Source organism: Electrophorus electricus, chromosome 26 (assembly GCF_041902795.1).
Source record: "Electrophorus electricus isolate QZ-2024a chromosome 26, ASM4190279v1, whole genome shotgun sequence".
Classification (NCBI taxonomy): domain Eukaryota; kingdom Metazoa; phylum Chordata; class Actinopteri; order Gymnotiformes; family Gymnotidae; genus Electrophorus; species Electrophorus electricus.
The window spans coordinates 2,542,519-2,565,611 of NC_137522.1; the positions used below are offsets into that span (position 1 = coordinate 2,542,519).

General features: G+C 45.1%; 2 protein-coding genes across 7 annotated transcripts in view; both read right to left on the bottom strand.

The window, feature by feature from the left end:
• Positions 1-183: 183 nt before the first annotated feature.
• Positions 184-5,425, bottom strand: senp5 (SUMO specific peptidase 5). 4 transcript variants are annotated; one of them, XM_026997180.3, is made up of 11 exons: positions 5,129-5,425; positions 3,953-4,523; positions 3,508-3,781; positions 3,310-3,415; positions 2,908-3,055; positions 2,765-2,812; positions 2,548-2,625; positions 2,047-2,184; positions 1,879-1,962; positions 1,677-1,727; positions 184-1,553 (listed from the first exon to the last, which is right to left on the bottom strand). In XM_026997180.3, exons 2-11 carry the CDS (start codon positions 4,325-4,327, stop codon positions 1,428-1,430), a joined length of 1,428 nt encoding a protein of 475 aa, XP_026852981.2. In that variant the 5' UTR covers positions 4,328-4,523; positions 5,129-5,425; the 3' UTR covers positions 184-1,427. The 4 variants fall into 4 exon arrangements, with proteins under 4 accessions (XP_026852981.2, XP_026852976.2, XP_026852967.2 ...); XM_026997175.3 differs by having other exon boundaries at positions 3,869-4,523; XM_026997166.3 differs by having other exon boundaries at positions 3,508-4,523; positions 5,129-5,424.
• Positions 5,426-6,966: 1,541 nt separating this feature from the next.
• anos1b (anosmin 1b) overlaps positions 6,967-23,093 on the bottom strand; it is a 33,033-nt gene continuing 16,906 nt past the window's right edge. The window contains exons 4-14 of one of the 3 annotated variants that reach the window (XM_026996371.3): positions 22,215-22,419; positions 21,470-21,654; positions 19,088-19,217; positions 14,294-14,496; positions 12,124-12,262; positions 11,352-11,510; positions 10,575-10,669; positions 9,368-9,533; positions 8,866-9,092; positions 8,245-8,389; positions 6,967-7,837 (exon numbers count right to left, since the gene is read on the bottom strand). In XM_026996371.3, the coding sequence (XP_026852172.2) occupies positions 8,246-8,389; positions 8,866-9,092; positions 9,368-9,533; positions 10,575-10,669; positions 11,352-11,510; positions 12,124-12,262; positions 14,294-14,496; positions 19,088-19,217; positions 21,470-21,654; positions 22,215-22,419 (1,653 nt within the window). In that variant the 3' untranslated portion in view covers positions 6,967-7,837; position 8,245. Of the gene's footprint in view, positions 7,838-8,244; positions 8,390-8,865; positions 9,093-9,367; positions 9,534-10,574; positions 10,670-11,351; positions 11,511-12,123; positions 12,263-14,293; positions 14,497-19,087; positions 19,218-21,469; positions 21,655-22,214; positions 22,423-23,093 lie in introns of all 3 variants that reach the window. The other 2 variants (XM_026996375.3, XM_026996364.3) reach the window with 2 other exon arrangements.

The window sequence follows — 23,093 nt, forward strand, 5'->3', positions numbered from 1 at the left end:
CATAAAGTATAATTCTGCCAGATAAGCGAACAGCCTGTTTTTTGATTATATATATATATATATATATATATATATATATATATATATATATATATATATATATATATATATATAGCATTTAAACATTCTATTAAGCAATTTAGGTTGCTGTAATTTGAAAGAAGGGGGAAAAAAAGCAAAAGGTATCAAGAATGGGTTTTATATGGTTTAAATAATGACAAATAGTAGTCAAACAATGAAACAGAAGCATCTCACTGAGGTCATATTTTGTTGTTACACTTCAAGTAACTAGAAACACAGTAACCAACATAACTCTGTGACAACCGACCGTGCACACTGTTAACTGTTGGTCACTGAATATGATCTAAACCGATGCAAAACGTGCGGGCAATGCTCTGAACACAACTGTACCATGCTGCCTCAGCTCAGTTAAACCCCCTTTTGTAAGAGAAACGTAAAGGCTCTTGTTTTGGCAGCTTCTGACACGTCATCGGTGTGTTAGGCACCAACCTTCACAAAGCACCGAGCCCTTTCCTCTCCGCTTTAAATGCGCGGTCTGCCATTGGTGACTCGCTTTAACTATGACTTAGTCAGTCACTCTGAGAACCGTAGCCGTTCGGGTTAAACACTACCAAAACAAGGAATGGAGGGAACCATTTTTATAATAGCAACCATGTGGATTTTAACGTGAATAGAACTGGCGATAAATGTATGTGCTACAGAAAGCGTCAGATGTCGCTGCACTTGAAAAACATAGCGTTAAAGAAAGTGTCTAGAGTGCTTCTAATAAAAAGTACAAAGATAAAAACAATATGGCCCAAACAGTTCCCTGGGTGGGGTATAAGAGTCAGGATCACATGGTCAGGCTGAGGCCATTTTTAAACAGCTGGTAGCACATAATTTTTCATTTAGAATTTCTGTGAAAATCAGGTTCTTCATTTTGAACAGTACATTCATTTAAAAGCTCGTCTTTGTTAAATGCTGTTCACCACACCACATCCAGCCTACAGTCAAAAGTAGAAAACTTAGATCCTTCAAGTGTTGTGCTCACTGCACACCTGTTGAAATGAAACCTGATGATGGTCTTTGATACCGACTACAGAGCACGGCTGAAATCTTTAGTCATAAAACCCACAAACTAGCTGCAAAGGCTGGAGACTAATAAACGGACAATATTTAAGTAACTGGCTGCCACAAGTCACTGCCAAACCAGCACTGGACATGACCTGTGCACGAGGACAAGCCTCCTCAGGATCCAGTATAAAGTCAGGAAAGGTCAAACAGGTGGAGCACTGGGCATCTAATCACTGTTCTGAGCAAAACACTGAACTATGAGCTACTTCCTGTCACATGACCATGAGGGGCAGGTGCCCCCCCCCCCTTTCCTACTAACCCTTGTATCAGCTGAGCTGAGAACACCTAAAAGCTTAGACAGGTTTGGGGACGTCGAGGAGCTTGCAGTCACAGAGTTCCTTGTATATCCTCTTGCGCACTTTAGGCATGTCTTCTTGCGTGAACAGTAAGGGTTCTTTAAATGCCAGGCACTTACAGTACTGCAGACAGAAGAAAAACAATTAACTGAATGTACTGCATGTATACATATTTTTCTGTAGTGCACATGTAGATAATGTATAAATGTTTCTCTACATATAGATAATATATAAATGTATTCCTACCTCTAAAACAAAAACTCCACAATCATTATCATTCTTCTGTTGTGGAATTGTCTGTGGAAAAAGTGTAGTGGGAAAGACAATTTATTATTTGTTGATTGTTTTAATGACTAGAGAATAAAAGGTCATCTCAGATATCCAACTTTTAAACTCCTATTCAAGTAACAATCATCCAGGTGTTAGCCAGCTAGTCTCTGATCCAGACCTTGTTGACAGTCATCTTCCAGCCTTTCTGGAAAGCAGTCTGCTTCTTTTCCTTTGCCTCCGCCAAGATGTACTTCAAAATGTTCTGTTGAAGAACACAGCGTAAAATTCAGTCACACCCAGACCGGACAAACATCAGTGTAAGGTTACGTCTTAAGAAAGCACCTACATCGACAGCAAACTTGAAGAGTATTCCTTGAGAATCATAGAAGTTTATGTTCTGCTTGGAGACGTCCACAGTTATCAGGGACCAGTGGATCTCCAAGTGGACGGGAACTAGCAGCAGTCTCTTAGAAAACAAATCCACCTACAGGCCCGTGAAGCAAACACCATCAATAAACCAGCAGCAGGAGCGCTTTTTCCTCCACCACAGGCGTAATCTGCACTGGGCACATATACCCACCACTTTCTGAAATGGCCGATTTTGTCCCCGTCACTTCTTAAAAGTGAAGGCTACTCTGAAAATATTAGTGTTTCCTTTACAAGCTCTCGTTACGATATTTATTAAATAATAATTGAGTAATAACATGCTTAGACTCAAAGGGAACATAAATTTGAGGGGCATCTGAGGCGAACGCAACACCCGGATCCACATTCTTGTTGCCAGCACTTTTCAAAGCTACGCCAGAGTTCTGGATCGCTCACAAGACACCGCCTGCTTCCAGTTTACCTTTTTGGTCCACCTCTTCACTCCCTCATAGCCTTTTGCTACAAGCTGTCTGTAAAAGAAACTGTTGAAGAAATGTATCTGGAGAAGGAGAAATAAACAACACAAAGCAAGCGCCTTACGTTAACGTCAACAAAGCTTGTCCCAAGAGCCTGCACGTTATGACCCGTAATATCATGTTATAACATGACACATAAGCCTCCACCTTCATGCATCATACCTTGTGGTTCGTCGTTTCCATGATCAGCTCACCGTACATGTTTATGATCTGTAAAATCCCACACCACAAAGCCATAAGCACTGGCATCACTTTTGGTCTGTCGTGCACAAAGATTTTATGTCATTCAGTGTTTGAGGTCTCACCTGGTCATTGACCCAGTTCTGGTCGTCAAGCGTTGCAAGGTCGTCCAGGGCCAGAATGTGCTTGTTGTACGTCACTTTGAAGAAGTTCATAGGCGCACATGCCAAGCCTGACTTGTACTTCATCACTTCTGTGCTTATCATCTTTTTCCTGTGTGAAAAAGTAGAATATCATACATATTATAGAGACCGGCCGAATGGTGCACTTTTTAGAGACCGGCCGAATGGTGCACTTTTTAGAGAGACCGGCCGAATGGTGCACTTTTTAGAGAGACCGGCCGAATGGTGCACTTTTTAGAGAGACCGGCCGAATGGTGCACTTATTATACTGACCAGCTGAATAGTACACTTATTAGAGACCAGCTAAACACTTTTTCAATTCATGTAGTAAGAACATGCGCTTGCCTGTCCTTTAAGTCAGTGTTCAAGTGTTTATTCAGGTACTCAAGGATATCCTCCTCAATCAGTGGAATGAAGCTCCCGTACTTCTCATAGAAATTCTCCAGGAATTCTGTGAAAAGATGTCAGCACATTCAAAAAAAAAAAACAATGTAAAAAAAGAAGCCACGTCATTTAAAACTAGAGAGGTCAGCCATAACATACCGTGAATGAGTTCTATAATATGGTCATCCTGGACCTCTGCTGAAGACGACTGAGACAAGTCCGGCAGCTCTTCTGTAGAGACCGCCTCCCAGTGACCGCCCCGCTTGCAGTAGCGGTGGTCCCACAAGGCCTTGGTGTTCAGGTAAACGGGGAATATGGCATGTTCAACTTCCATGGCATTGTCGTCCACCATCTGGTCCAAACCTAAGCAGTCGCTTTGAGTGACGGGAGCTGCTGGTGTTTCTGGGCGGTCACCGTTTGCTGTTGTACTGGCCTGTACACATTCAAAAGGAGGTATAGTGCTAGCCTGTAAAGGATCACTGTGTGTATCCAAATTGTGTGTGCCCTCTGTTGGACTAACGTGTGTGTCAGAATGGGGCTTTTTGGAGTCACTGAGTGACATGGGATCCTTCCTGTTTGCTTCTGGACTGTCTTCTCGACTAACCACAATGCCGTTGTGCAGGGCAGTCGAGTCACTGGCCGGAGGTCCCGCCTCACTCAGTGTGGTGGTTGGGTCACAAAGCATTGCCTGCTGCACTTCCCACACAGTTATCTCGTCAGGCTCTGGTGTTGAGACCAGGTCTACTACTGCGGAGCTGACGTGGTTGTCAGTAGCTACCTCCACCTCACTCACAGGCTCCGCCCTCCTACGACCCCGTTTCTTGGCGATCTGGTGATGGCCGGTTGCGTGGCCTTTGCCGTTCGGCCCGCAGCAATCGCACTGTTTAGGAACGCGTTTCCTCCGTGAGCGGCCATTCTCGGACATCTCAGCTGGAACAGACTCTGCCTGTTCTGATCCGTTATAAACTCGGACCCTCATGCCCCGTCTGGCCCATAACTCCGAGGGCCCGCCTCGTCTTTGTGTGGTTTAGGATGTCTCCACCATTGGGTTCCTCCAGTACGGGCCTCACGCTGGAACTGGATTGGCGGGCTGACACCAAGAGGACTCTGACAGAGGTTCTGGATCTCCTGCTCCCGTCACGCTGAGATTAATCCTACATCTGTGGTTTAAAGACCTGACAAAAGCATAAACAGTAATAAACAAACAGTCATATATAATTATAGTTGATTTCTGACAGCTGTTTTTCACTACATTGTAGTGACCATTTGACAGCCAAGCCAATACTACGAGGAGTAAATACATCTTACCACAACCAGGATGCTGACGGTGAACTAATCCACATGCCCTTCCCAATTAAAAAAGTCATTTATTTCTCAAAACTGTGAGGATAGTTAAGGCAACGGCGAGCTTTTCTATATATAATGTTTTGTAGCGACTTCTTGGCTGCCCAGTCTAGGGTTCTCGCCTATTTTCTCACCATGGCATAAAAAGAGGAAAAGCCAGGCTGTAATAATACATTTGCATTTATAGCATTTAGCTGACGGCTGAATAGAGCAGGCTCTCTTATTCCCCTCAAACCTGCAAGACAACTCGATAAACAAACGTCACCCAGCAATGTTTACAACGGAGCTAAGCTAACTAGCTTTAGCCGGCTCGCCACCTCAGCGGTGCAAACGGGTTAGCATTGGGGTCCTCACAGTAGATGAAACAGTGCTGAAATAGCTCAATATGTATGCGGTCATTACAGCAAAGCAATACGAGAGAAAACTGGAAACGCACCTCGCTTGTAAGATGGCTAGTAGGCTAGGCTAGGCTAGCCTGAGGGGATGTGGGCTAACCAACGGTACCGAATTTTCCAACCAAAACCGTCGATTAAGTGGATATCCAGCAACTCAAATCTTGCACATTCGTGCAAATATCCGATGTTAAGACACGCATTGCTCTTTTAGGGAAAAACATCCAAGCTGTAACGAAACCATCGAACATTTTATGGGTTTTTTAAAGCGGGTTTGCCTGCTAGTTGGTTAGCTAACAGCTAGCGTTGGAGGCTACAAATTCACTCCGTCGCTGGATGTGCGCGTCATCTTCAACCGTCCAGTAGTCGTAAAGGTCGCCCTCTAGTGGTCGGGCGAGTGTAGCGCGCCTCACAATAGTTGTGCTCTAATGTCAATTTCATGGACTCAAATAATTATCATACAAATAATGAATTTTAAAACGACCTAGTCTTCTAATAACGGGAAAATCATTGTAAATGCTCTTTGTAGCCTCACTACCACTTCTGAGATCTTTCGAGATGAATACAAATCTAAGGATTGTTGGGGTAGTGAAAAAATCATATGATCACTGTTGTGAAGGTGGATTTGGACATTGGCGTGTAAACTTTGCATGACCAAGACGAAACTGGTCACCTCATGCATAGAGATATCGGTCATTTTTAAAGTGACATTAGGATGAATAAAGAAATGTTACTGTCAAACCTGTTAATCGAATTTTTGACTGTGTTCACACAGCAGAATTCAGATTCACACCAATTCTGTGTGTTATAGATCTTGTCATTTTGATCATTTCTTCAGTTATTTCACATCAACTCCCTAAAGAATGGCATATTTTACCAAATTCAAATGACAAAGTACACATAAATAATAAAGTACACACAAATACATTTACACATTAATACATAAGTACACATCAATACGTTTTCACTGAAAACAAATCAGATTTTGAATTTAAACACACATTTTGCTTTGATAAATAGTTTAAAAAATCTTGTAATATTGTTTTGCTTGCTTATAACACTATTTAGCCACTAGATGGCAGCAAGGTGTAGTTACACAATATTCTGAAACACTGAGGTATGTCTTTATTAGCTCCCTCAGAGAGTCTATAATCAACAATTTTACGGTTAATTATAAATAGTAATCCATCATTGCTACGACACCATTGCTCTCTGGTGTCAGTGTAGCGGCTGTACCAGGCTCCTGCAGACTGAGTGTGCTGTGTCAACCTTCTCTGACCTCATCTGACCTTTCATGAGTAACCTGGATGATTAAATCAAGTCCTACATTTATATTGTAAATAAACAAATGCACCTGTAACAAATATACCCACCTTTTCAAACATAGACTGAAGACCCACCAATTCAAAAGTAACTTGAATGATTCTTGCCACTTTAAAGCACTTGACTAACTACTAATCCTGCACTTACTAATTTATGTATAACTTATATAAAGATCACTATTACTAATTTGTTACATAAAAAAATCTACTTGTGTGGATGTCTTTTCTCTAAACACTGCATTTATATCTTCACTAACTTATATGTCTACTACTCACATCTCCACTTATCTCCTCTAACCTTTCCACCTGCATATTGAAACGTCACATATTTACTTCAGCCATGTCAAAGTGTAACGCGATGTCAGAAACACCTGCTTATTAAACTGTGTCTGTGCTGATGATATGACGTAGCCCAGCCAAGTTTTCTGAGGCGGCGTGATTTGGGTTAATTGTTGGATAATCATTGCCATTGCCTCTTGGGTGTTTTTTTTCCACAACATGTAAAATTCTTTGAATTAGATTTTTATTTGCCGAACTTTTCCTTTAAACCAGTCAGATCATGAAACTCACTTTGACATTTATTTTTTAACAATGATAACCCAAAAGTAACACAAGTGCAATATTTACAGAAACGATAACATTTTTGTACAAAGCAAAACTACCACAATATAATAAACACCGTGAGACAACACAGGGCTTTGGTGTTTTCCTTGAACTAGGGCCTTCAACAATGATGTCGAGATCCCTGTAGTCTTACCTTTCATTATGACGTTCCCTGTGCAAAACTGTTTCAAACAGGTCGTATAAGCCAATTTTTGTGTCTGAATTGTAGCCATTATCTATCCTACCGTGTTGTGTTATTCAGTTTTACAACAATAAACTGAAAACGAGTGTTGTGTGCATGTTGAGGACATTCTGATACATTCTCTGTAGTAACGGCAGGACGGAACATCACACAGTGGACTGGGTTCATTACAGAGATCAGAACCACACACGCCTCATGCTCTTTAACACTTCACAATAAATATTTCAACATCAAAGTAGGTGAAGCATAAAAATAACTTATAACAATACATGCACAACTCAAAACCTTTTTTAGGCTCAGAGCTGTGGGCAAGAATTCAAATGAAACACTAACAAAGAAATAATACAGTACTAACAGGATATCAAAAGTAAACAACACATAGTCACCACACACGTCAGTGCGCCACGTTTGTACAGGTTAAAGTAGGAGTACATTGTACATATTTCAAACCTCTCTGGATATTTAATTGATCAAATATGTGATTTTCACTATATTGTTGATTAATCGTTTAAAAACCTTCTCTTAAATCTTGTCACCGTGCAGTGTAATCGTGGTTGGAAAAGCAGCACACTGGGAAATGAGACGCGACACCGGAGACACACCACGTCATGAGACTGGGCAAGAAACTAAAAAAATGAAAACAATATTAGGAAGCAAACAATTTACAATGAAGAAAGCAAGCAAGCACAAGAAATGTTAAGTGTAAACATATGAAAAATCTTTAACTGCAGAGTTCTGTATAAAAACAATCAGAAACAAAACCATAGTTGAAAAATGACTGTTGTGGGTTGTGATGTGATGAGGGTTGTGTGTTGTGATGTGGTTTGTAGGCTGTGTTGAGGATTGTGGGCTGTGTTGAAGGTTGTGGGCTGTGTTGAGGTTTGTGGGCTGTGTTGAGGATTGTGGGCTGTGTTGCGGATTAGGGGCTGTGTTGCGGATTAGGGGCTGTGTTGCGGATTGTGGGCTGTGTTGAGGGTTATGGGCTGTGTTGAGGGTTATAGGCTGTGCTGAGGGTTGTGAGATGGTGCTGTACCTCACAGCGCAGTGTTGTTGAGCGGCGGAGGAGTATGGAATGTCCGAGCCACAGAAGGGCCACTGCCTGCCTCAGAGAGCGCGTGCACCTGCACCTCGTACACACTCTCCGGCTGCAGTTGTCCGACTCTCAGGGAGAGCTGACCCTGCAGGGGAAGAGAGACATGGTCACCACCAGGACAGGGGGACCACGACGGACCTATCAGAGACTCCCAATGTCAAGGGACATGTGTCTCGTTTCCACACCATCATCACCATGACATCACCAGTTCTTCGCACGCTTCAGTCTTTTAGTTCTCCCGTTTTTGTTCACTTCCAGTTTCTATTTTGCTGGAAACTGGAACAGAACAAAAATGTGGATGTAGCTTTCCCTATCACTATCACCATTCAAACACTCAAACCGTTCATTTGTCATTAAAACACTCAAACTGTTCATTTGTCAAACACTCAAACCGTTCATTTGACATTCAAACACTCAAAGCGTTCATTTGTCATTCAAACACTCAAACCGTTCATTTGTCATTGAAACACTCAAACCGTTCATTTGTCAAACACTCAAACTGTTCATTTGACATTCAAACACGCAGACTGCACGTGCGGAAAAGCCTGCGGATGGACTTACAGGGGGCAGATTTATTGTCTCGGAGATGAAAGTGTTGGGCGAATCATTCACAGAGCTGCTGGACACTTTGACCCAGGAGAACCGAAACCCCGTCCTGGGTGTGTGACCCGGAGCAGCTTCGGACACCCGCCAGCTAAACAGGCCCTCCAGGCAGTCATTTACTGTCTGAAACACTGCTGTCAGCTTCTCAGGGCGTGGCAGTGCTTTCTGTGCCTGCAGATGGCGCTCTAGTGCAACAAAACATGTATTATCGGAACTATGATGGAGACCTGCAGTTCATACAATCTGCCAGATTTATAACGTATTCAAACAATTCTATTCTTCCACAACATGACAGAATGCTACGGTTAGGGCATTCGAACGCAGTCTGTGCATATCCTGTCATGGTCCATTTTCACTGTACACATTTTCTTTCTCTTTTCTCTATTTGAATTTGTTACTCTGAGCAGGAATATACGTCTCAGAATTCCCAGAATTCTATGGCGCCGCAGGCTTGCCTTACCCTGGACACAGGGTGGCGGTTTCTTCCGTCGGCCCCTCAGTCCTGAACACTGTGGCGTGGTGAAGGAGGTCAGGGTGTCTGGCGTCTGCTCGGGTGCAGACAGGGCCTTCACAGACACTTTGTACTTGCAGGCATAGAGGAGGCCTGTGATGACAAAATAGGTGCCCTGGGAGAAACAGGAACCCGTCACTGGGGGGCACAAAAAGTTCAAACGCCAGAACAAGATGTTTCATCCTCATGGGAATCGACCGACTGCATGAGGTCGCTCGGGAGATGAAACGGAGAAATCAAAGAGAAATGGAACAGCCTTAAGGAAAGCCCGCGAGACCAAGATGTCCAGGAGGGGAAAATAAACTGAGCTGAAAGAATAAATCTGAGCCACCAGAACTGTTGCGTCCTTCACGGGATGCCTGCTCCCTTTATCCGCTACCCGTTAAAGTCCTAAAAACAAAAGGTCGCACCTTTCACACGTTCATTACCTTCACTGCCTGGATCGAACCTGCAACCAGATCTCTCTTGCCTGCAGACCTACTGAATGACGGTCGAAGACGGGCTTCATAAAAACATTCATTAGATGTGGCTTCCCGCTGATGTGCACACCGCACTGTTATAGGAGGAGATTTATGGCCAATGTGGAGGCCTTGATAATGACCTCATGTCTACATTGTTAGCCGCTGGAAGGTAACTAGATAACCTTTAAAGATGTTGCTATGTTTTGATGGCCACATCATGTATGTTCTTGCCCAACCCTTGTCTTAATAATTCTCTCTCCCTTCCAGTCTAATACTAAAGGACCTTCCTCTGTTGATCCGGAGCGTAAAGCGTCTCATGGTTATGTGTTGTTCTGATGTGGCTGAAGAATGACCAGCTTCTCCAGAAGCTCCACAGGAGATCCGTCCCTGCTGACGCATTCCTAGCTTCATTAAACAATATACAGTTTCTGCTATGCTCTTACTCGCTCCAAACCAACAGTAACTGAAGGTCTTCCAGTGCACCTCATGCTCACCAAACTTCCTATGACCTCGCTCGACTGCATGCGCACGTGTCCCCAGCGACCTTGTGGCCGTAAAAGACAACGCAGAGTATTTTTAGTCGGGTTGCAACCCTTGCAGGTTACAACTATGCCTAGAAAGGTTTGAAAACAAAGTGAGGTTTCTAAAGAACTTTGCATGCTCTGAGGGCCGAGGGCCGGAAGCGCCCTGCCTACCTGCACCGTTACCTTCCGCTCTTTCCTGGTCACGTTATTAGCGCATACCTCTGGATACCAACTCAAAAGGTAGGAACCGGGACCGCTCTGGTGTTCTGCATGAGGGAACATAAGAACACGTGGTGCGTGAGGTCCGGTGCCCCGGCTGAGTTTGCGGCGGGCGTTAGCAGGGATCTCCCAGTGCGTTGTTTCAGAGGTACAGGGTGTCTTTGCTCCTCTTCCTGCTCTGCGCACAGGCAGCATTGCATCTTTCATCAAACTCATCTCCCACAGTGCATCAGGGCGTCTGAAGCCCAGAGAGTCCCTACATCTGCTTTTCATTTTACAGCCATACTGATATTATTAAATCTGTCATCCTACTTCTCCTCGTCCCGCTTTCCAAGAGATAACGGTAAATCAGTGACCCCCCCCAATCCCCACCCCCCACGTTTATGATGCTCTGTGGTTTCAGAGAACTTGAAAAACACTTTGAAAAACATTATGTTGCCAAATGAGTATTTTTGGAACAAGCAAACTTGGCGTAATCTGTTGCAGAAGGTATAGCGAGGACACAGAGTGAGAGAGAGAGTGTGTGTGTGTTTATGTGGGATAGATCATAATCATAAGGATCTGCTATGAAACTTAAACGGCTCCTTAACACACAAGAAATGTTTTGCATACACAGTGGGATGAAAACTTAGACCATTTAAAATTCAGTTTAACACAGCTGCCACCCAATGAAATCCCCCCCGTGAGCGCCTCATTTAAGCCCCTCCCCTACAGGCATGCTTCACTCACCTGGGAGTCGACTCTTCCAGAACACTTTGACCTGCAGCTGGTTGTCGTGGTAATGAGGGGCGGCGGTCTTGAGGCGCAGGACGCCGGGAGAGGCGCGGGAGGCGGGCAGCTCGTTGGAGACGTCCCGCGAGAGTGTCCCGCGGCCCGGCGGGGAGACTGCCGTGAGAGGGGGAGGATTCAGAGGAGCAGAGGAATTAATTTTAGGCGTGACCTTTCCGTCAGATGGGCGTAGCTTGTCCACAGTCACCAAGCCGTTCTTTTCCATTACAGAGAAGTAAGTTATTAATTTCCATATTTTCAGCTGTGTAAACCGCTCGGATATCTCTCCACTCTAACTCTTCTGAGTTTGGGCAGAATTAATCGAAGCTTCAGAAGATGTAATTAAAAGCAAAGCGAGCGCTGTAACTCCCCCCTGGCTGACCAGGCCGCTACATAGGAGGCGAGTGAAAGTGTTGGTGTGGTGCCTCTGTCTGGGAATCCCCCCGGACAAGGGCAGCACCGGGAATGATATGAACTGGGAATCGACTCCTCTTAGGAGCGGTGAACCCTGTTCATGTGGAGACTAATGACCAGGCGCAGGTTAGGTGTCAAGAACGCAAACCCCCGTGAGTTGATGCCACTACTGGCCGAAAGCATTCCAGGAGGTTTTGACGTACGCTTATCGTGAAATTCAAACTTTGAAATAATTCGTTAAAATATTGTCTCGGATGTGCAGCTCCCAGACGTATTTGCGCAAAACTGTAGAGGGTGCAGAGGTGAGGGCAGCTCTCACCAGAGTGGGCGGCCGTCTTGAAGGAGAGGCGAGCACGGCCGCTCTTCAGACGCTTCTGTCCCCAGAACGCGACGGCCTGGATGTGCACTACGTAGGATGTGTCTGGCTGTAGTTCCAGCAGCTCTGTCTCAGTCACAGTCTAAAAGGACATGGCAAGAAAACCCAGGGCCAAGCAACAAACAAAAGACCACAGTAAGAATAGGACATTCCGTCTCCTGGGTATAAAATCATGAAAGAGTTACAGAGTGCCCAGATAAATGGGTCCCTGTGCAGGCTGAAGCGTTTGATGCTTGAGGTTCAATAAAACCGTAACATGTCTACTGTGTCACCGCTTCTGTCTGGTTTCTTGGTTAGTCATATTTCTCCTGCTCTTTTTGCGGTGATGGACAGTTTATTTAAACATCATTCTAATCAGAACTAATATTGTTAGCACCCAGAGACCAAACATGCCGGTCAGCACAGCCGACATTTGTGACATTATTCCTGAATAATAAGGTTGACTCTGTCCACGCTCCTCCAGAGGAGTCTGCCCTCATCACCCTAGAGCCTCCTGTTATGACTTCCAGGCTCCAGACATCGTTTTGTTTGAGTGAATAGCAAATTCAGATTCTGTTCAGCCCAAACAGTGGAAGGTGGGCTTGACGTTAGGGGGAGTTTCCCTTTAAGGCTGCGAGGAGGGTAAATTAGTGGATGTTATTACAAGGTGAAGGCTACAATTAAAGTAAGACTTTAAAAGGTCATTTCTAGCAGCCCCTCTAACTTCTCTTCTTAGTGCAGTGTGTGTGTCAGCCATCTGTCCTACAGTGGTGCTTGAAAGTTTGTGAAACTTTTAGAATTTTGTACATTTTTGCATATTACCTAAACATTATCAGATTTTCACAAGTAGATAAAGAGAACCCAATCCCGTTTAGACCAAAAACTTGTGATCTCTCTGGTTTTGTTGCTTTATTTTACACACGATATGAAAAAGCATCCTGGATGTCTGTGAAGTTCCGCAGCTTACGGCTGCCGCTGCAACCACGCCGGCTTCCACACGCTGCTCACAGTTTTCTGTCCACAGCAAGGTCAGGGGCAGTTTCCCCGCTGCAAACGCGCAGAGCGAACACAGGCAGGGCGGCAGCACAGGGGCGCACAGGCCAACGACTCCTGCTGTGCGATAAAGACTACGACGACAGAGTGGAGGCGCGTGGACCGGCGCCCTCTGTGACGGAGCACAGCCGGGACGGCCTCAGCCTCCGCTCCACCCTTGTAGGAATTCTTACAGATCCTGTGCTGGAGGATGCCACGGCCGTCTACGTCCCATTCTCGGTGAGCTGCTACATGTGGTTGACGGTTTTGCTCTCCTCTGTTTCTGTTTCTACATCACAAAACATCTCATCACTAAACACGTGAGCAAGAATGCGAGGCCTTGATACTTGACTCAGACAATTACGGTCACTGTGTTAAAATCAGACACACATTCGTCCTGGAGTAACAAAGATAGAAATGTTTGTAATGGATATAACTTCTTTATAGGCTACTGATCAGTGAAATGGAGGAGACTCAGATCCTAAAGATCTAGCACTGTCAAAACAAAGCACCTCGTCAGACATGACGTGCGGCCTTACAGAGGGTCTTAGGTTACAGTAAAATACGACCACCACAAGAGCAGAAAATCTCTATGTCTTTGTTCCACAGTTGTCGTGGGGATATAAATATCTGGCCAGCATTTTATTACGATCACGGTGGCGCACGCGAGCTCAACGCCTGCAGGGCAGCTGCCGTCAAAAATATAGCGGGACTAAGCAACGCAGCGATGCCGTTAAATCGCTAAATTCTAGAATAGAGATTAGATTTAGGACTTCTTCAGAGTGAAGGTTGGAGTGCAACCTTCAACCTTCACCCATCGGGGGCGGAGCCTCTACCGCCACACATGCCACGTGACTATCTTAAGTGGAGGACACAAACAGATTGATCACACAGCTCCACGACCTCACAAGACCTCGCGGGACTCGGGACCTCGCGGGATTCGAATGTGACGTGCTCGTTTCTCTAACCCGCATGTTCCACCCACAACTTTTGCTCAGCACAACCCTCCGGCGCGTGGCCGGCACGGAGACACAGAAACGCATCCGAAGCCAGACCACAGGTGTGATGAAGGCGAAGGCGAGGTGCTCTGAGGAAGGCTTACCCCATCCACAACCCTGCCGCTCTCCTTCCAGCTCACGCCCCCTGCGGGCGAACGCCGCGTGCTCCAGGTCACCTTGTAGTGGTGGAGGGGCAGGTCAGCACGGGCGGGGGGGTCCCAGCGTAGCTGTACGCCCACAGTGCCTTCGCCGAGCACGGTGTTGTTGCCCACCCGGGGGTTCTGTGGCGGCTCAGGAGGAAACGGGTCTGGAAGAAAGGAAGGGGTTTCAGACCACCGAGTACGGCCCCCAGGTCTGCTCCGGGGAGACGGTCCAGGAGATAGACAAACCAAACACCTGAAGGAACAGCTGATGTGAAATATCACTTTAGCTCACTAAGGACAGAAAACTGAGTCATGTGTTAGATTCTGCTCTAACACCTTTAGCAGGTTATAGGAGCCATTAAGATTTGACAAGATAATTGAAAAAATTTAAATGATTAATTTACATTTTTAATTCAATTATGTAAATTAAATGCACAGGAGTTATCAGGAGAACAATAAGAAAATGTTTGTGAACATATAGCAATAAGAAAATGTTTGTGAACATATAGCAGAATTGTAAGTAAATATTACAAAGGACAGCTGCAGAGAGTGGGTGTGGCCTTTCAGGTGGTGGGTGTGGCCTTTCATATGCTGGCATGGCCTATGGTCATTCTGTCCTTCTGTAACACTGCTTTCATGTTTCATGGCTGCAGGCGGATCGTTTACACAAGCTTGCACCACCACTCAGCAGGCCAACGTGTGTGTACGTATGTGAGTGCGCCTGAGTGTGTGTGCGTGAATGTGTGTGTCTATGTGAATATGCATTTGTCTGTGTGTACGTGTCTGTGTATGCATGTGTGTTGTGAGTGTGTGTGTATGTGTGTGCGCATGTGTGTGTGTGTGTGTGTGTGTGTGTGTGTGTGTGTGTGAGTGCTGGAGTCTTATTGGGACGGATGTGATGAATAAGGATTTACATTTTTGCTGGGTGGGTGTATACCACAAAACAGCTAAACCGGAGCTGTAGATGTAATGTTGCCTAAACACACACATCACACACACATAACACACACATCACACACTATACACAACACACACACACACACACTACACACAACACACACACACAGCCATAATAGCCTCAATCTGCTCCTCTTTCTCCAGCAGACAGACTCCAATACAATGGGAAGCTGTAAGCCACACAACGCACACCACACACAACACACACACCACACACAACACAAAGATACATAAAACACACACAACAAACACCACACAAACATACACCGCACACAACACAAACATACACAACACATACACCGCACTCACACACAACACAAACATACACAACACACACACCACACACAACACAAAGATACATAAAACACACACAACAAACACCACACAAACATACACTGCACACAACACAAACATACACAACACATACACCGCACTCACACACAACACAAACATACACAACACACAACACAAACATACACAACAAACACACCACACTCACACACAACACAAACATACACAACACACACACCACACTCACACACAACACACACACCACACACACCCACACACCACACACACACACACACACACACACACACCCACACACCACACACACACACACACAACACACACTACGGCACTGTTCCACTGTGCTGACATACATTTCATCTGAACAAAACTGTAAATGTGAGAACACAATATATAATGATTAAATGTTCATATTTTAACATGAAGTTCAGAAAACATCACTGTGTTCATCTTCTAAGACACTCTAGCCCTTAGATGGGATACCCAGAGAACAGGTTCTTAGCACAGGCTGGAGGGTCTGTGGTGCTCAGTCACCCGCCGGTTTCAAACATTTCATTTGTAAAGAAAAAACATCAGTGGCCAGTGAACCTGATTTCCACTGGGCAGGAGAGAGGCAGTATTAGTATTAGTACTGTACACACATACACACACACACACAGGCAGTATTAGATACTGTACACACACAGAGAGAGGCAGTATTAGATACTGTACACACACACACACACACACACACACACACACACACACAGGCAGTTTTAGATACTGTACACACACAGAGAGAGGCAGTATTAGATACTGTGCTGTTGCTACTCCTGGGTTTGCTACTCCCAGGTTAGATATCCCTGGGTTAGCTACTCCTGGGTTAGCTACTCCTGGGTTAGCTACTCCCGGGTTAGATACTCCCGGGTTAGCTACTCCTGGGTTAGCTACTCCTAGGTTAGCTACTCCCGGGTTTGCTACTCCCGGGTTAGCTACTCCTGGGTTAGCTACTCCTAGGTTAGCTACTCCTAGGTTAGCTACTCCCGGGTTAGATACTCCCGGGTTAGCTACTCCGGGGTTAGCTACTCTTGGGTTTGCTACTCCCGGGTTAGCTACTCCAGGGTTAGATACTTCCATGTTTGCTACTCCCGGGTTAGCTACTCCTGGGTCAGATATCCGCGGTTTAGCTACTCCAGGGTTAAATATTCCTGGGTTTGCTACTCCCGGGTTAGATACTCCCGAGTTAGATACTCCTGGGTTTGCTAATCCTTCACTGCTCTATCCCCACTAAAACCGCGGCTCTGTCCTGTACCGGGGAACAACCCCCAAAACATACCTGCTCTGAGGTCACAGGCAGACAGCTGTCACCCAGATTTAATTCCCCGCGGAGTCTCTAAGCCTCGGGGGGAGATGCTTTCATCTCCAGGTTTCCTTGAGCGAAAGCAGCTAGGCTTATGACCTCTGACCTTCATCATTCCACATGCACCATCCCACCCCTATGGCAATTCGATGAATACTGAATGTTTTGTGACCCAAGGGAAGCCACATGGTGGAAACGGCTCTCCAAACTGTCTAAAGAAACCCACACTCACTGCGGGCGTGGTAATCTTTAAAGAGAAGAGATTTGACTCCAGTCATCACTGCCAGTGTATTCAGTGTTGTTACGGAACGCTCGCCTCCCGTGAGTCACGTGGTTTGGCCCGCCACGTGCAGTGGAAGGGCTGTGTTTGTAACCACACCTGCATCTTGTTCGTCTCAATGTATATAAACCCGTGTTAAAGTGTGCAGGGTGTTGGTTATTGTCGACGTAACGTGTGGAAGTGACATAGTCAATGTTCATTGTATTAGTGTTCACCGTACGTGTTTAATGTTAATCGTTTCTTGTTTGTATCAATCGTGAGTGATTCTTGTGAGTGCCGTTAGAGTTTCATGTTAAATGTGAATAAATGTTCATCCCAGTCAGTGGAGTCTGTGCGTCCTGCCCCTCACCCTGTGGCACTCGGTCCACCACGCGTTACACGTGTTACCTCAGTCTGTCATATTTATGTATTCAGTGTTTCCTCAGTCTGTCATATTTATATATTCAGTGTTTCCTCAGTCTGTCATATTTATATATTCAGTGTTTCCTCAGTCTGTCATATTTATGTATTCAGTGTTTCCTCAGTCTGTCATATTTATGTATTCAGTGTTTCCTCAGTCTGTCATATTTATGTATTCAGTGTTTCCTCAGTCTGTCATATTTATGTATTCAGTGTTTCCTCAGTCTGTCATATTTATGTATTCAGTGTTTCCTCAGTCTGTCATATTTATATATTCAGTGTTACCTCAGTCTGTCATATTTATGTATTCAGTGTTTCCTCAGTCTGTCATATTTATGTATTCAGTGTTTCCTCAGTCTGTCATATTTATGTATTCAGTGTTTCCTCAGTCTGTCATATTTATGTATTCAGTGTTTCCTCAGTCTGTCATATTTATGTATTCAGTGTTTCCTCAGTCTGTCATATTTATATAATCAGTGTTTCCTCAGTCTGTCATATTTATGTATTCAGTGTTTCCTCAGTCTGTCATATTTATGTATTCAGTGTTTCCTCAGTCTGTCATATTTATATAATCAGTGTTTCCTCAGTCTGTATGTCATATTTTGGGCTTTGCCATTCGATAGACTGTTTTGTAACTTTGCCACATCAGGCACCCCTGTGTTCATGAGCCATATCCTTCAGAAACATGACTAAGCCAGAAATTATAATTATATACATTTAATAAAACATTATATACATTTAACAAAATAAATGATGGCTACTAAAATATAAGAATGCTTTCAAAACCAAAACAGCCCCCAAAAGGCAACCCCAATCCTGAGCTCTCTCTCACTCTCACTGACCCCCTACTCTCTCTCTCTCTCTCTCTCTCTCTCTCTCTCTCTCTCTCTCACTCTATTTCTCCTTCTCATTTCACTCTCTCTGCTATTTGTCTGCTGTAAACATATAGTTCAATCCAGTGAAGTCCATATATATTTAACATACATATTTAAAATTCCAAAAATTCTACATTTATTTATATAGCACTTTTTACAATGGATGTTGTCACAAAGCAGCTTTACAAATGTCCAAGTCCAAGCCCCCAGTGATCAAGCCAAGCGGGACAGTGGCAAGGAAAACCTCCCTAGAGGAAGAAACCTTGAGAGGAACCACGACTCAAAGGGGCCCATCCTCCTCTGGCCGATGTATTTAACGTTCATATTTGCCGTCTGAGACGGGCCATTGCCAGATAGTGTATGTAGGTGTGTTTGTGGTTTGAACTTGTGAGAGCTGACTGGAGGGGAACATACAGACCTCAGTACAGACTCAGCACTAAAACCCACCACAACACACTCAGCACTGAGCCAGCACCGTGTCCACTAACCCCGATCACAACAGACTCGCGTATCTGCATCAAAGCACCATGAAAATGCAGAAAGCCCTGCTAAGCAGCCTTGCCCAGGGATTTATCCAAAAGGGGTCCGTGGCTCACCTCTGGTGGAAGAGAAGTGCTTGCTGGGCGTGGTGAAGCCCCGGGTTCCATGGCTGTTGACCGCGCAGACCCGGAACTGGTACCACCGGTGGAGGCACACGTCCTTCAGCACGGCCCGGTCCTCCATGGTCTGGTGAAAGAGGTGGCAGAGTAGATTTAATTAAGACAATTCAGATGAAAGAACTCTGCCTGCTGATAAGAGGATCTGTACTGACAGCTTCATCTCCTGTGGAGGGACCGTTTAATACAGTCCGATGACAAGTGCTGCCTAAGTGTTCCTATCCATTACGCCACACTTCCTGTTGAAAGAAAAGCGGACAATGAACTGTTTGTTTTAAAAGTCTCTTGATCTTTTCGTCTGAATTTCACGACCCCGGGCAGACAGGGCTTCAGGCTCTGTGCTTGACCAGGCAGCCAGTGGCCATAACAGTGAATACAGGACCATGGCGGTCTCAGGCTTTCACCAGAGGCAGTGTGTGTCACAAAAAGGGCATAAAACATATTTTTTGGCCAAACACATGTCATTTTATGGCACTTAGCTGACACTTTTATCCAAAGCAACTTGCAATTATGACTGAACATAACCTGAGGGTTAAGGGTGTTGCTTAGGGACTTAACAGTGGCATTTGAACCAGCAACCCTCTGATTACAAATCAAGTACCGTAACCACTGAGCTACCACTGCTCAGATTAAAGGTTAATCAAACAGTAGAGATGAATCTAACAGTGTAGAGATGAATCAAACAGTAGACAGGAATCCAACAGTGTAGAGATGAATCAAACAATAGAGATGAATCAGTTGTTTGTCAGATTTGTCTCTACAAACCATGAACTGACTGGTGGGCTTTTCCAGAGCAAATTACATGTTAGACTACAATAGTGGATGACTGAGTTATATGAATAATTATGAACAAAACCTCTCTATGTAGATGTATCTTAAAAAGACAAATATACAATGATAATCTCAGAGGGTTTACCACACGATGCTAGGCACAGGTGGTCCTGAACAGAAAAAAACACTCACTCTGCTCACTCTGGGCCAGAGGTTAACCTGCACCAGAGCTATGAGCCTGCACAGTCTGGACCTTCTGAGATAGCCCTGGTGTTTTTGTCTTCTGGAAGAAGGAAAGTGTGGAGACTAAACCTCACAAGTCAGTGCTCGGCCACGCGTCTGAGGTCACTGGCACCATGGCCACGTCTGGCTGCCAGTCCCACTGATGACGTGATGTCTGACAGAAGCAGCAGGACGAATCCTGAACGGTTTTACAAGCAAACACCTAACATGACATGTTGATTTTCCATTCACATGTCCAATTACTTTTGGCCACCTTAAGAATAAAGAAGCTCTGACTTCTGACAGCTGCGGAAGTTCTTTAAAAGCTATGTGAGCTGTGACAAGTTCTGAAGGTGTTCCAAAACCTTCTGAAATGAGGGCTTTACATTTACATTTCCTGCATGTGTCAGATTGTCTGCTCTGACATCTCCATCAAATCCCCCTCCTCGTGAGACTACAACAGGGCTAAAGCCCTGGCTGGAGTAGAAAGAAGACAGTCCAAATAAAAAGAATAGGGTTTTTTGGTTTTAATATAAGTGCATAATTAAGGTTCTGATGTGCTTTAGAAACAGTGTGAACTGTGAAAGAGTCTACTGCTCTAACTTACTGTTCTTTAACTAACTTTCCAACAACCCTAAGTATCTGTCATTAAACGCAAAATGAAGATTTTGTGTTTCAGTAATGACACATACGTTACTGTATATCTTGTCGTGATTGGTATAGCAACAACTCTTCCGTATGGGACCAATAACAGCTTGGGCAGGTCTCCTAAACACTACACTTACCCCTGTAACATACTTCAGATTGTAAGATTCTGTGGATAAGAGTGTCTGCCAAATGCATAAATGTAACATCTTTTCAGATGTGGGAGAGAACGTGTGTGTTTTTAAAGAGAGAAACCTTTTGGAAACGTGGTGTGAACATGAGCTGCTACACCAGGCCGGATTTCAGCGTCTGGCAGGTGTCCAGATTGGCAGCACTATGTGTTTTTAGGGGTTGGGCTGAACATTCTACATCACGGATCATACAGCTCATGCTAACGGACCGTTTAAGTGTGTAATTACCCTCGCTGAGCCATGCAGGACTCAATGAGAGTATATGCTAGTTTTTCTTCTATTAGCATAGCCATTAACTCTGGGAAATGTTTATCCCAGCATGCAAACAAAAAACAAAAAAACAGAGCACCCGAACGATGTCTCAGTGGGGCCAAAACACGCGAGCGCCTCTGGGGGAGGAAAGCTACCGTGCTGATCCAGTGAGAGTTTTTGGGACTGTGAAGCCTGTGGTTTTTGGGAAGCTCGGCCCAGTGCCGTGCTGCTAGGCCCGTACCATCAGAACGGTGTGCCAGGGTGAGGCGTCGTCCTCACTGGGGTGAATCCCATCATTCCATCTTTTCTGCAGTATATACAGCACTGCCTCCATAGACACATTGAACTTGGACATCCAGGACACCTGCACGTGGCCATGCTGGTCTTCCACAAAGGTCATGTCTTTCCTCGGCCTCAGTGGGACACCTGGGACACCAGAAAGAAACAGACTGGTACACGGCCTGGTAAACAGACTGGTAAACATAGAGGTATATAGACTGGTAAACAGACAGGTATACAGACTGGTAAACAAGACTGGTAAACATAGAGGTATACGGACTGGTAAACAGATTGGTAAATGGGAACTGGTAAACAGACAGGTAAACTTAATGGTAAACACGTCCTTAAATGTCACATTTGTGCACAGAAGAATTGCTGAATACGTGACAGTAAATCCTGCTACTGATGTAAACTTACAGTATAACAGTAAAATGGCTTGTTAAAGCCCAAAGCATTCTGACCTGAACCTAAAGAACAGGGTTATTTCATGGACAAACACCTTCAACAAAATATTCAGATTTGCCATAAAATGTTGGGTTGTGTCCCTTGGAACTTAAATCATTCATTCTTGTCCATGAAAAAGAATTATTTCAGCAGAAATATTGAAAGCTGTGATCCAGAGGCGAAGCACAGGAGGCTCTGCACGTTAAAACGGATTTAACCCGACTCAGCTGAACCCCAGCTGTGTCCCAGGCAGCTTGTCCTACCTTTGTAAAGGCTGGCAGGAGCCTGGCAGGTGTGGCCACAGGTGTTGGAGCAGCACTTCCTGGAGGCGGAGCACTCCCGGTCGGAGCTGCAGCTCTCCACACAGGCTGCCGCGAAGCCCGAGGCCCTCTGGGGTGAGGGGCACTCACCTTGCTTATGGGACTGCAGCAACAGCAGAAACTCCGCGCTGGTAATGCACTCGTGGTGCTTCTTCCAGAAGGGTGAGAGAGCGAGAGAGAGAGAGAGAGAGAGAGAGAGAGAGAGACAGAGACAGACAGAGACAGAGAGAGAGAGATCAGATGGCCCACTGGTTAAGAGCAGTCTGTCATCCAGGCTCCTGAGTCAGAGCTGCTGGGAGATTGTAATGTCTCACACGTTCCTGAGACAGAGCTGCTGGGAGATTGTAATGTCTCACACGTTCCTGAGACAGAGCTGCTGTGAGACTGTAACGTCTCACACGTTCCTGAGACAGAGCTGCTAGGAGATTGTAATGTCTCACACGTTCCTGAGACAGAGCTGCTGTGAGACTGTAATGTCTCACACGTTCCTGAGACAATGCTGCTGGAAGATTGAAATGTCTCACAGACATTTCCAGAGACAGAGACAGAGCTGCTGGGAGAATGTAATGTCTCACACGTTCCTGAAACTGTAATGTGTCACATACTGCCGAGACAGAGCTCCACTATGAGTTTATAAAATCTCGTATGCTCCCAAGACACAGCTGCGGTGTGAGCTCATAATGTCTCACATGCTAGTGAGACAGAGCTCCACTGTGAGCTTGTAAAGTCTCAGACTTTCCTGAGACTGAGCTGCCGTGAGCTCATAATGTCTCACACGCTACTGTCAATGCTGCTATTGCGTTGCTTCAAGTCTGAAATAAA

Bases quoted from the DNA above. Each gene is read 5' to 3' on its own strand.
- senp5 (XM_026997166.3), bottom strand. From the start codon at position 4,327: ATGAGGGTCCGAGTTTATAACGGATCAGAACAGGCAGAGTCTGTTCCA. The intron at 1,728-1,878 runs GTCTGGATCAGA...CTTTTTCCACAG, and splicing joins GGAAGATGACTGTCAACAAG to ACAATTCCACAACAGAAGAA. The intron at 1,554-1,676 runs GTAGGAATACAT...TTCTGTCTGCAG, and splicing joins GTGGAGTTTTTGTTTTAGAG to TACTGTAAGTGCCTGGCATT.